Here is a 14,036-nt window from a genome sequence, read left to right on the forward strand (position 1 = left end):
TATTCCATTGTTGTCCTGGTCCCTGTTCATCAAAGTCACCTTCTAGTAATACTGAAAATCTATTTTTGGTTTCACTATCATATTCTGTCCCTGCCCATGTTTTGAGCTTATCTAAATCCCATTTGATTTTGCCCATAGTTTTTCTTTTAAATTTGTGAAACTTTAGCCACACTAAACTCATTACTGGGACGTGATCTGACCCACAATCTGCCCCTGGATAGGTCTTGGACCGGGTTATTGAATTTCTAATTTTTTATGAATTAAAATGTAAAATATTTTATTCCTAACTCTGTTGTTTACATTGTCCTGGGGTGAGACCCATCCATAGAGATGCCTAGGGTGTTGTTCAAACCACGTATTTGAAATCATTATCTTGTTTACCTTACAAAAGTCAATTAATATTTCTCTTTTCTCATTTCTATTACCCAACCCCCTGGTCCTACTTCTGGTGCTACTTTCCCTTTCCCAACTTTTGTGTTAAAATTACCCATTATAATCAGACACTCATTAAACTTTACGGTGTCTTTTACTTTCTTTAAATATTCATAATATTGTTCTAAGACTTCTTCCTCACTATCATTTGTTGGTGCATAAACCTGTATTATTACCAAGTCCATAGGTGTAGCATTAAACTCTATCTGACACTATTCAATATCCCTTTACACTGATACTCGACTTCTGGTTTACAAGAATACCAACACCTCTCTCATGTTTTTCACCGCCTCAATATATAAAGTATGAATCTTCACCACTAATGCTATTTGAACCTGCCCATCTTACTTCACTTAATTACAGAATGTTCCACTGCAATCTTTTTATTTCCCTACAAACATTTGCATGTTTACCAACCTCATTATTTTGATGTCCTCACATTCCATGTTCCAATATTTATTTTGTGTTTGTTCATTTTTAAACTCCAATGTCCAAGGCTTTGTTTTGTTCAGACAGTACTTGCTAGTTCTCGGTGGCATACTACCCGCAAGCACAGGAGGCAATGCTGTTGAACCTTTAAGTGACAATGATCCAACAGGAATGTCCCAGAGTTGTTTATTTTGTCTTTCCGTGATTTTTCAAGGACAAGAGATTAAGTTAATGAGATTGGATGCCCCAAACCTTTTCTCATCAGAAGATTAATTAGAGGGAATAGAAAAAGTTAGGAATAATACAATATATTGTATTGCATTTTCATGTTCTATAAGTGACTTAAAAGATACTCTCATCTAGAACCCCTGCTCGCTGGAAATATGTCGACGACTCCACCATTGGGATCAGCGTCAACAATTCTGCTCCCAACTATACCGCCCTTCAGGATTTATTGAACAGTCTTCAAAACTGGGCCACCAACAACCATGTCACCATCAACCATACCAAGACCATGGTTATGCACATCAACCTCTCCTCCAACATTATCCCACCTCCTTCCATCACTTTAGGTCCGAACACACTCCAGGTTGTAGATTCCACGAAGCTCCTCGGCGTCACCATAGACAACAAACTAAATTGGAAACCACACGTCAGTGAAGTTGTCAAATCCTCCAGTTTCCGTCTCCACCTCCTCCGCCGACTCAAGTCCTTCGGAGTTCCTGCACCCGAGCTCCTCAGTGTTTACACAACATTCATACTTCCCAAGCTCACCTATGCCTCCCCCACCTGGTCTTCCTCCCTAAATGCCACACAATGTAAACACCTAGAAAAAGTGCAAAAGAGGGCATGCATGATTATTCTCTCCCCTTCCTACTCCACATATCAAGAAGCGCTCAACACACTGACCCTTTCGACTCTCACTGACCATCACCACAACCTCATCTGCAAATTTGGTAAGAAGCTTCTACACCATCCTCGACACCGGCTCCTACTACCACCTGAGATCCCTAGCCCGAGAATTGCTGTTCGACACCACAACCGCATCCAGCCCATACGTGCACGAACTGATCGCTATAAGAACAGCCCAGTCCCAACCATTGTAAAAATTATCAATAACTTGTAATAGACCAGTGTATTCACTCCCAGTAAATACTACTTCTTGCACTGTCACTATGTTGAAATGCCCTGTAGTTTGAGCTTTTCCCCATCTAGTTATTATATATCTTATTTGTATTACTTATGTTACTTGTATATTATTTATAATTCGAAACCCACTCCCCAAATATGTAACTTTATATTTTCAGCCTTCTGGCTGCCAAGCTCTTTCAATAAACCGTTAATTATTATTATTATTATTATTATTACTACCAATACCTGCCTTGGTCAAGGAACTGAGAGGCTGTAATGACAGATTATATTGCCTTGATAAATGATATAGAATTGCAGCATAGCTCCTCCTTACACATCTAAATCAGGGTTGAATGATTGCTTTGAACTCTTAGATTGGTTGTTGTCTTCAGATTCATTGGGTTGAAATATTAACATAGATTGACCCTTGTCTTTGACCATTAACTATAATAAATATACTGTATATTCTATTTTGTAACCAGACCATTTATCATTAGCCAACAAGACTGCCCACAGCCCTCCTCAAGGCAGCTGTTTGTGACTCTGTTAGTGCATAACTTTTGGAGGGATAAGTGTTTGTCATCATTTTTATTGAATTCAATATTTGTGACTTTTTTGTGTAAGGCAAGCAGTCCTCTTATTCCAGAAAGTTAAAGTTGGTGCCATAGGCATGACAACCTTCTTGGGCTAATGCAGATACATCACAATAAATACCAAGCCTGAGTAAATAAGGATGCAGTATTGCTGGCACTGGACTTAGCCACCATCACATCTCTTACTACCGTATAATGTTAGGTACTGTTTCACAGCTGGATTGACTCGGGGTGCTCTGGAATCAAACCATCAACTCTTGGGAGATGTAGCAAGTACTCTATCTGCTTGTCAACTGTAATCTTGCGAATTATTATTGTTGAGGTCAGCTGTATGTTAGTGAGGATGCTTTCTACTGTTTTAGCTTTGAATTTTGTGTAACTTTTTTTTTATTTTAATTTTTTGTTTTCAAATATTCGTAATGTTTGTCTAGTGGTATGGGGGATTATGTGGTCCTGGTGTTATGAGTCTTTTGGATGTGATCTACATTAACTTGACATTTCAGTAGTCGTTAAAAATTTTAATTTTTTATTTCAGGCTCTGAGGACATTAAAGATAAAGGATATGCTGAGTATGTTCAGCAGGGCTTCACCATCCCAAGTCTGAGTGATAGCACTGGTAGTGATGCTGTGGTGGTGAATGATGAACCAAAGCCAAGCACATCTGGTTATGTTAGACCCTCCGAGAAACCAGGGAAACAAGAGTACAAGACCAACACATCTGATAATAGTAAACACGAGGAAGGTAGTTCAGCAATAAACATGAGTGAGTTAAGTGGAGGAAATGATTTGACTGATTTTGCAAGAAGTATAAATCAAGAATTCAGCAAACAAGAAAACAATGATTCAGAAGAGGCACAGAATGAAGGCTTAATTACCAGTTTCTCTCAGGTAAGTTACTGGGTCTTGTTTATTGTTCGCTCCAAGAACTAACATTTAATGCCTCTTTCTTGTAGTGGTGATTTTTGTAGGATGGCATCCTCGTAGGTGAGAAACAGTCCTAGTAAATGCAATTATTTAAGTTAAGGCCTAGAATGACTGAATGAAAACATCTTTCTTATACCCCACTGCCTTACTAACTTTTTTGAACTTAGGACTGAACTCATGTATCATAAATGCTCTAAATGGAAGAAGAGTGGCATCATTTTCATGTTTTGTTTGAAATGTGGACAAAGAGAAAAATGCAGAAAATCTGTTGCGGTATAATTTAGCACATAAAACATTAGTACGGGCATCTCCCTGGTTACGGAGGGGTTCGTTTCTGAAAATGTTTCCGTAAAGTGAAGTTCTGTAACACGGGACCATTTTTCCCATTGACTCCCATTATATAATTTGAGATATGTTCCCAAGGAAATTTTTGGGGCAAAAAAAGGTAATTCAAGCACGTACGTACTTGGTAATCTCCCCGCCCGACTGTCAACATTTCACCTCACCCCGTCCCCCCTCCTCCTTCCTCCCTCCTCCCAGCCTGGGGGCAATAATAATAATAATAATAATAATACAGTATTACCCTGCTTTACGCGGGTTTTTTTACGCGTTTCTACTTTTATGCGGTACCCCGCCAGACCCAGAATGTTCACTTTACGCCGTGCATCTACTCTTTTACGCGGAGAGCGGCTGGCGGTCATCTTGCGCCGCGCTATTTTTGGATTCAATCCTCCCGCCATCTCTCCCGCTGTCCCGCCATGTTGGGTAAGCTGCGCGAGTAGGTTGCACAGTGTATGTCTTTGTTGCGTTATCGGTGACGTCAAATTACGTATCGGACTGTGATTGGGCCAAGCATCCTAACTCCCTCCTCGCTACCTGTGATTGGTTTAATGTGATATGACGTGCCCCGCCGCGGAAGCGATGAAGTCCGTTGACCTACCCGCGTCAGTTACACCCCTCCCGACTACACCGTGTATATCGGTATCTATTGTTCCATAAGAATGGCTGCCACCGGACCACCACCACCACAAAGAAACCTTGCATTACCTGGACCCAGCCGCCAAAGAAGATACGACGTGCCCTATGCTATGAAGTTAAATACAAGATCATCCAAGAGTTGGAGAAAGGAACAAGACAGGTTGATTTGGTGCGCCAGCATGGTGTGAACGAATCTACGATCCGGACAATCAAGAAGGATGCAGCCAAGATAAAAGAACACATGAACATCACAAAGTCTACAGGTGCTTCTATGATCAAGTATTGCTACAACAAAGTGCTTCTCAAGACGGAGAAGTTACTTGTGAGCTACTTGATTCGTCAGGCAAGATGGAACATGGCGGTCGACACGCGCTCAGTTCAGGAGTACGTGCATGAACTGTACGCAGCAGTGTCACATAAGATGGGAATTGCAGAGCCCAAACCCTTCAATGCTTCCTCTGGGTGGTTGCAGAGGAACCAACATTAACATTGGTGGTGAAGAAGCTAGTGCTGACCGTGTTGCGGCTAGGGATTTTCCTCCGTTTTTACGTGAGATTATGGAGGAAGGACAGTACACCGACGACCAGGTGTTAAACATGGATGAATCCGGTCTCTTTTGGAAAAAGCTACCTTCCAAGACCTTAGTTGTCAAGGCTGCCAGCAAGTGTCGGTGCCGGAAGTTGCAGAAGGAGCGCATCACCGTCCTATTTACCACCAATGCCTCCGGTGCCTGTAAGCTCAAGTTATCGGTGATCCACACAGCCTACAAGCCGCACGCCTACAAGAACATGGACATGACCAAGGTAAATGTCCACTGTCTGACCGCACGTAAGGTGTGGATGTTCTCTACTCTGTCCCTCTACTGGTTTGATGACTGTTTCGTTCCCGACGTGAAGAAATTCTGTGAGCAACAGAATGTTCCATTCAAGATTTTGTTGCTGCTTGACAACGCACCAGGACACTCGCCCCTACTGTTGGATCGTCACCCCAACGTAAAAGTGGTCTTCCTTCCTCTCAACACTACGTCATTAATCCAGCCCATGGACCAAGAATTAATCTGCAATGTGAAAGCTGCATTCTCTGCAAAGAAGTTTAAGCTCCTGAACAACTATACCAACACCAAGGATGAGTTGCATAACCTGGGTGACACCGATAGCAAGAGCAAAGAGGACGAGGAACAACAGTTGGCAGAGCAAGCAGTACTTGTGAAACACTTTTGGAGGAAATTCATCGTCAAGAAAGTTGTGGACTTCTTGGTGGAGGCATGGGATCAGCTGTCTGTAGCAACGGTTCATCACGCATGGAGACATGTGTTGCAAGGTATCCCAGGTGGAAGGCAGAGTCAATCTGTGACTGGTGAGGTTCAGACTGTTGCATTAGCAGTGGACCTTGCCAGAGAAGCTGCGTAGAGTGTTACAGCTAAAGGCTTCTCTGAGACCACCAACGACGACGTTATGGAGGTGATAGGGATCCTGATGTGACTGCCGACGAGATGTTAGATGATGATAACGTCAGTGAAGAAACAGGCGGTGCGTCATCCCAAGAAGAACGCAAGTTATCGCATGGTAATGGAAGGGGTGCCATCGAGTGTGTAGAGAAACTCAAGCTCCTCCTTTCCGACGACCCTGACGATAACCGGTATGAAGTCTTCACTACCCAGCTGTTGCAGATTATGGAGCCCTACATCAAGGTGTATCACGACAACATCAACACTAGCCGTCAACAAAGCATTACCAAGTTCTTCGCCCGCAACCCACCACAGCCAGCCCAAGCCAGTGATAGTGACAGTGATGGTGACTTTGAGGGATTTGTCAGGGAGGCCCTGATAAGTGTGGATGACAGTGATGGTGACTCACCTGAGGGCCAGTAGCCTGCCCTCTGCCTCGGAACCAGCCTCCATTCCCATACGCCGACCCATCTCTTCTACTAACGTAATTGTTAAACCTAACCTTGATTTTTTCTAACCTAACCTACCATGACATATGTATTAAACCTGATTTTTCTTTTACCTGGTACAGTATATTATTCTCTTATTGATATTTCTCTTCTATATTATGTGTGTGTGTGCATACCATCATAAAGTTAAGATGTTATTTTTACTAAAACGTACGTATTGTGTCGGGAAAAAGTGGAGTTTGGGGGTCAGCCCAGTCTCTATTTCAATTAATCCCATATGTTCTGTCATTCACTTTACGCGTTTCCCGCTTTACACGGGCCTCCGTGGGTTCAATTGACCGCGTAAAGTGAGGTATTACTGTAATGATGATGATGATGATAATAATAATAATAATAATAATAATAATAATAATAATAATAATAATAATAATAATAGTAATAATAATAATAATAATAATAGTAATAATAATAATAATAATAACAATAATAATAACAATAATAATAACAATAATAATAACAATAATAATAATAAAGGACCATAAATAAAAAAAAAAGATCAAAAGTGAGAAACAATATACAGCTGCTCCCTGACTTGCGATGGGGTTTGGGACCCAAATCCAGGTCGTAAGTTGAAAATGCTTAAATAATACATAGAAAATCTAAAATGGTTGTCTCTTTTTCTTCTCAGCACCACAAAACTCTCACTTTTAAGCTTGCCAGCCATTTTAAAGTGAATTACAATTGAAAATTTTGTCAGTACACAGTGCAATCACTGACGTTGGGACCCGAAAATACATGTACGTAATTTGACAAAATTTTGGTACGATTGAGGCGGTCGTATGTCAGGGGGGTCGTAAGCTGAGTATGTCGTAAGTCGGGGAGGAGCTGTATGTATGTTGTGTTGTCAGTAGTAAGAGAAACATTTGAGACCCTGCAATTGTGTGTAAATGAGGCATAAAGTCAGATGAGCAGCCTGGGACTTGGTCACAATTTTTGTGATGCCATATGGCAGCAGGGTCTACCATTAGACATTACATTATGCTTCCAATATCTTCCTAGGCGGTAGTACCTCCCCCACTGACTTAGTAGAGGAATTTGACGTAGCAAAACGCCTGGACAAACTAAAATTAAAACGCTCTACCACCCCCATTGACTTACCAATGAAACTATTCAAGGAGTTCTCCCCGGAGCTTGCTAAACCCCTCTGCTCCATCATCAATGCTTCTCTCAGTCAAGCCAGATGCCCAGCTGACTGGAAGACCTCTTATGTATCACCAGTGCCCAAGTCAACCAGCCCACAATCCTTAAATCAGCTACGACCTATTGCAATCACCCCAATACCCAGCCTAATCTGTGAAAGTTTTGTGTTTGACTGGGCTTATGCTGATATTGCAGGAGTCGTAGACCCTCAGCAATTTGGCAACATGAAAACTTCCTCCACCACTCACTGTCTTGTCAGCTTTCTCGATTACATATACCGCCATCTCGAGAAACGAAAAACGTCTGTAGCTGTCGCCTTCATTGATTTCACTAAAGCGTTCGACCTAGTCGACCACAATATAATCATAAACAAAGCTATTGACCTCGGGCTTCGGAGAAGTCTCATACCATGGCTTACAGACTTCCTCAGTGACCGACGCCAAGCTGTACGCTTCCGAGGGGCTGTCTCCACCTTTCAGTCACTCACCTGTGGCGTCCCCCAAGGCACCAAGATGGGACCACTCTGCTTCCTTATGCTCATCAATGATGCCCTAAGAGAAACCCCTGCTCGCTGGAAATATGTCGACGACTCCACCATTGGGATCAGCGTCAACAATTCTGCTCCCAACTATACCGCCCTTCAGGATTTATTGACCAGTCTCCAAAACTGGGCCACCAACAACCATGTCACCATCAACCATACCAAGACCATGGTTATGCACATCAACCTCTCCTCCGACATTGTCCCACCTCCTTCCATTACCCTAGGTCCGAACACACTCCAGGTTGTAGATTCCACGAAGCTCCTCGGCGTCACCATAGACAACAAACTAAATTGGAAACCACACGTCAGTGAAGTTGTCAAATCCTCCAGTTTCCGTCTCCACCTCCTCCGCCGACTCAAGTCCCTCGGAGTTCCCGCACACGAGCTCCTCAGTGTATACACAACATTCATACTTCCCAAGCTCACCTATGCCTCCCCCACCTGGTCTTCCTCCCTAAATGCCACACAACGTAAACACCTAGAAAAAGTGCAAAAGAGGGCATGCAAGATTATTCTCTCCCCTTCCTACTCCACATATCAAGAAGCGCTCAACACACTGACCCTTTCGACTCTCACTGACCATCACCACGGCCTCATCTGCAAATTTGGTAAGAAGCTTCTACACCATCCCCGACACCGGCCCCTACTACCACCTGAGATCCCCTGTCCGAGAATTGCTGTTCGACACCACAACCGCATCCAGCCCATACGTGCACGAACTGATCGCTATAAGAACAGCCCAGTCCCAACCATTGTAAAAATTATCAATAACATGTAATAAATCAGTGTATTCACTCCCAGTAAACACTGCTCCCTACACTGTCACTATGTTGAAATGAACTGTAGTTTGAGCTGATCCCCATCTAAGTTACTATATGTCTTATTTGTGTCACTTATGTCACTTGTATATTATTTGTAATTCGTAACCCATTCCCCAAATATGTAACTGTATATTTTCAGCCTTCTGGCTGCCAAGCTCTTTCAATAAACCGTTAATTATTATTATTATTATTATTATTATTATTATTGATAGCTGTCTACTACCTACTACCTATTTATCTTATAAAATTTCACAAACTAAACTTATCAGAATATAACTTGCATTGCTGGAATCCTTGCAAGATAGGGAATAATTTGAGTCACATAGTTTGCACAAGAGATAAAATTTTGAGTCCTTTAGTGTATTCATTTGAGTACAAAATGAGTACAGTAATATGGTAATATGTTACTCAAAGTTATGGCTTTTTCACTGGAAAAAGTCTGTATAAGTAACCCCGGTGGTCAGGATAATATGTGCTGTATTTTTTTTATATCATTATTTATCGTTTTTTATATATTTAGTACATTCGCCGGAAGATTCGGACGGGTGGTCACCCATTTTAGTCCAGATCTTCGAGCGTTCATTGTATTACTGTACTGTATAGTATACTGTACTCACCACCAGATGCTGTCCTTTTGACCTTGTGATGCAGGCAGGCCAAATGGTGACATGGTGATACAGTATGGCCTGCTTTGTCCTGCACCATTTATGTGGCAGTTGGTCCTGAGTTGGGACAGTGACAGTTACTTCAAACCGTCATTGTCCCCTCCCTCCATGAAGCAGAGATGCAAATCATGGGTGACTCAAATTATCTGCACTGCCGACAAAGTGCTGGGCCATGGTGATGGACAGGGTGATGACAGCGCATGTCATGGTGGTGATGATGGACAGGCTGATGACAACAACACATGTCGTGGTGGTGGTGATGGACAGGGTGAGGAAGAGGTATATGGTGGTGGTTATGGTAAAGGTGGTAGGTGTGCAATCTCTGATGTTGAGGGTTTTGGTCTGGGGCCAGAAGCACTCACCACTGGTACAGTATTTTCTCGATTTAACGAACTATTTCACTAAATCGAGTGTGATTCCGTTAAATTCTGCCCCAAATGCGCTGATTGGCGCGTGGGGTTTGTTTACATCCGCTCAGTCTGTGTCTTGCCGCCACCGCGTGTGTTGTTCACTACTACCTCTCGGTCAACTAACTACTGTGCTGAGACATCATGCAAAAAGTCTCTCAGAAGTCTCAGAAAGGAAGTGGAGTGGGGGAGAAAGTCAAAAGAGTGTGGCTATCAGTTGGAAATAAGTTTGGAAATTATATAAAAAATTTAAAACAAACATTGAACCCCCCTAGTTTAAGGTTAGCCATGGATAATGTTTCTATGTACATATCATGAGTCTGAGGTGTCTCCGTAGGTGTGAGTGTATTAACAGAATAATCTAAATTTAGCAAAGTAGTTCACTAAATTGAGTGAAGAATTATATGGAAAAAATTCCTTCCTCTAGATTGAGAGCTTGTTATATCGGATTGTGTCAAGTCGAGAGTACCTGTATACTGTATTATAATATATAAATTATATTGATTTTATATTTTTTTTTAATATATTTATTCTACCAAACTCTTAGATAAACTACAGTATTCAGAATCATTTGGGTAAAAAATATGGTGTTTCTAACTTAATTAGAATTGCTTTTTTGCTAGCATAGAGTCAAGATGAGGTGCATAGTTTAAACTCTTGTAGACTCTTGAAGAACTTTCCACACTACCCAAAAACACTCCGGGGGTGTGCAATAGTGTACAGCAAAGCCTCCAATAACGACGGTTCAACTAATGAAGATTCATATCTAAGACCCTGGTTAATTTAGGACCCAATTCAATTCACACCATTATTTTCTTTGTAATTACAACAAAATTAGAAAATATATATATATTACATTTTTGTATAAATAATAACTAAATCCAGATATTAAAAAAAAAAAAAAAAACACTCCTTGCGCACGAAGGCTGCCGGGCTTGTTAGTGGTGACACCCGCAGCTGGCGGGCCCTTTGTTTCACGCATCTGAACATGAAAAGGAGAAAAACTTTCTCAGGTTTCTTACAGCATTTTTGCATCCCTATTCAACATGAGCAAAAGAGCAAGTGATGGTAGTGTTGTTTCAAAAGCTTATAGAAAGTGTATAAGCTTAGCCAAGAAACTAGATGTGTTAAAATTATATGAAAAAGGTGAGAGGTCTGTGGATATTATATGGAGCAAGCAATGAACATATTTTCTGAAGTGGATCCATTAACACAACAAAGCATTAAAATTTAAATAAATGCAAATGACATCTACATAAGGATGTATAATGAGAAAAGAAAGCAGCTGTGCAAGATTCTTTGACAGCTTTATTATTCGAAGGCCTAAACCATCAACTTCAGCTACACCATCAAATTCAGCATCATAAGTAGCTTCAGCTACAACTTCAGGTTCATTAACAGTTTCAGCAACAGCTTTATGGAAAGCTACAGCTTCAGCCAGAGTTGAACCTGATGACTTCGTCATCTGAGTAAAAACTCGCACAACATCATTGGCTGTCCTTATGTTTTAGACTTCACCACTATTGGTGATTAGAATTTTTGTTTTACATTCTTAAGTATTATTTGAAACATATATGAACAGTAAATAAGAGTTTCTTTCATATTCATATGTGAGAAATGACGATATGTTTTCACATGTACGCACTTACTGTACATACGTTGGCGTTCCCAATCGTCTCGCCTTATTTCTTTGCCATTAGTGATTAGCTACTTCTAGTGTTCCATTTATTAACATTAAATAACATTACTTAAAACATACATACAGGTCTTCAATTTTTTTACATTAAGTTCACCTCAGCTACAACCAGGGACTTATTTTCTTCAGTTTCTTATGTAGAACCATCGTCGCTCACGAAAACAATGCCGTCTTGTATTCTCGTGTGTGTTTTAGTATTCTACGTATTATTTATGAATTACATTGTTCATTTCACATATATAAACATTAATTCAATCAAATACATATTCAGTTCTTTTGTACATATTCTTAAGATAAATGACTTGTTTCCGTGCGCACGTATACATTGGCGTTCCACTATCAGTCTCACTTTTTTCTTTAATATCAGTGGTTACTTTTACTGTATATTAAATAACATTAATTAAAACATGCATATTTTTTACATTAATTTTACTACAACAACAACCAGGGTCTTATTTTCTTCAGTTTCAGGTGGATAACTGACATTATGGGTGTAAACACTGACAACAATGCCGTCTCTTATCCTCTTGTGTGTTTTAATATTCTATGTATTATTAATGAATTGTATTGTTCATTTCGCATACAAAGTATAAAGATTAATTCAATCAAATACAGTGGTCCCTCGGTTAATGAATACAATTCTTTCCAGAGGGTCATTCGTTAACCGAATCCATTGTTTCAATGGGATATTGGGTAATTGGTTCCAGCTCACCAAAAAGTACATACAAAGTAAAAAAAAAATGCAGTAAAGTACACTTACTTTGAGGTGTGTATGTAGAAGGTTCCTGGGTGATGATGATGGGAATTAGAAGTGAGGGTGGAGGAGAAGGGAGAAGAGAAAGAAGTGGGGATGGAGGAGAAATCACCTTTCAGGGGACCCATGCTTGATGCCGTCATTATTTTATTCAAATCAACACTGCTCTGCACTATATATTATCAATATGTTAACTAATTTCACAATGACCAATAATTTCAATGTAAAAATGCAAAAATATTCAAGGCACCAGCAAAATAGATGTTCACTCCACTGTCAACAGAGCCAAACTGACGCCTGGTGGCTGAGTCAAGCGGCTGATGGGCGCAAAAAAAACTAGTTCCCTGTTCTGCATATATTAATTATCAATATGTTAACTAAATTTTAAAATGACTAATACAGTGAACCCTCACTTTACGCGGTCAATTGAACCCACGGCGGCCCGCGTAAAGCGAGAAACGCATAAAGTGAACAACATAACATATGGGATTAATTGAAATACAGACCGGGCTGACCCCCAAACTCCACTTTTTCCATACACAATACATACGTTTTAGTAAAAATAACATCTTAACTTTATGATGGTATTCACACACACATAATATAGAAGGGAACAATCAATAAGAGAATAATATACTGTAGGTTAGGTTAGTAGAAGAGATGGGTCGGCGTACGGGAATGGAGGCTGGTTCCGAGGCAGAGGGCAGGCTACTGGCCCTCAGGTGAGTCTTCATCACTGTCATCCACACTTATTAGTGCCTCCCTGGCAAATCCCTCAAAGTCACCATCACTGTCTCTGTCACTATCACTGGCTTGGGCTGGCTGTGGTGGGTTGCGGGCGAAGAACTCGGTAATTCCTTGCTGACGGCTAGTGTTGATGTTGTCGTGATACACCTTGATGTAGGGCTCCATAGTCTGCAACAGCTGGGTAGTGAAGACTTCATACCGGTTATCGTCAGGGTCGTCGGAAAGGAGGAGCTTGAGTTTCTCAACACACTCGATGGCACCCTTTACATTACTATGCGATAACTTGCGTTCTTCTTGGGATGACGCACCACCTGCCTCTTCACTGACGTCATCATCATCTAAAATCTCGTTGGCAGTCACATGAGGATCCCTTATCACCTCCATGATGTCGTCGTTGGTGGTCTCGGAGAAGCCTGCAGCTGTAACACTCTGCACAGCTTCTCTGGCAAGGTCCACTGCTACTGCAACAGTCTGAACCTCACCAGTCACAGATTGACTCTGCCTCCCACCTGGAATACCTTGCAACACATGTCTCCATGCGTGACGAACCATTGCTACAGACAGCTGATCCCATGCCTCCACCAAGAAGTCCACAGCTTTCTTGCCACTGAATTTTCTCCAGAATTGTTTCACAAGTACTTCTTGCTCTGCCAACTGTTGTTCCTCGTCCTCTTTGCTCTTGCTATCGGTGTCACCCAGGTTATGCAACTCATCCTTGGTGTTGGTGTAGTCGTTCAGGAGCTTAAATTTCTTTGCAGATAATGCAGCTTTCACATTACAGATCAATTCTTGGTCCATGGGCTGTATTGATGACGTAGT

At 41.2% G+C, this 14,036-nt stretch overlaps 1 protein-coding gene across 1 annotated transcript in view; it reads left to right on the top strand.

Annotated features, from left to right (window-relative positions):
• LOC121866255 (DNA repair protein REV1-like) overlaps window positions 1-14,036 on the top strand; it is a gene marked incomplete in the record, with an annotated part of 281,011 nt that overhangs the window by 181,425 nt on the left and 85,550 nt on the right. The window contains 1 exon segment of the mRNA XM_042365872.1: window positions 3,121-3,473. Coding sequence (XP_042221806.1) covers window positions 3,121-3,473 — 353 coding nt within the window.

Source organism: Homarus americanus, unplaced genomic scaffold (genome assembly GCF_018991925.1).
Source record: "Homarus americanus isolate GMGI-L3 unplaced genomic scaffold, GMGI_Hamer_2.0 scaffold32583, whole genome shotgun sequence".
Lineage (NCBI taxonomy): Eukaryota > Metazoa > Arthropoda > Malacostraca > Decapoda > Nephropidae > Homarus > Homarus americanus.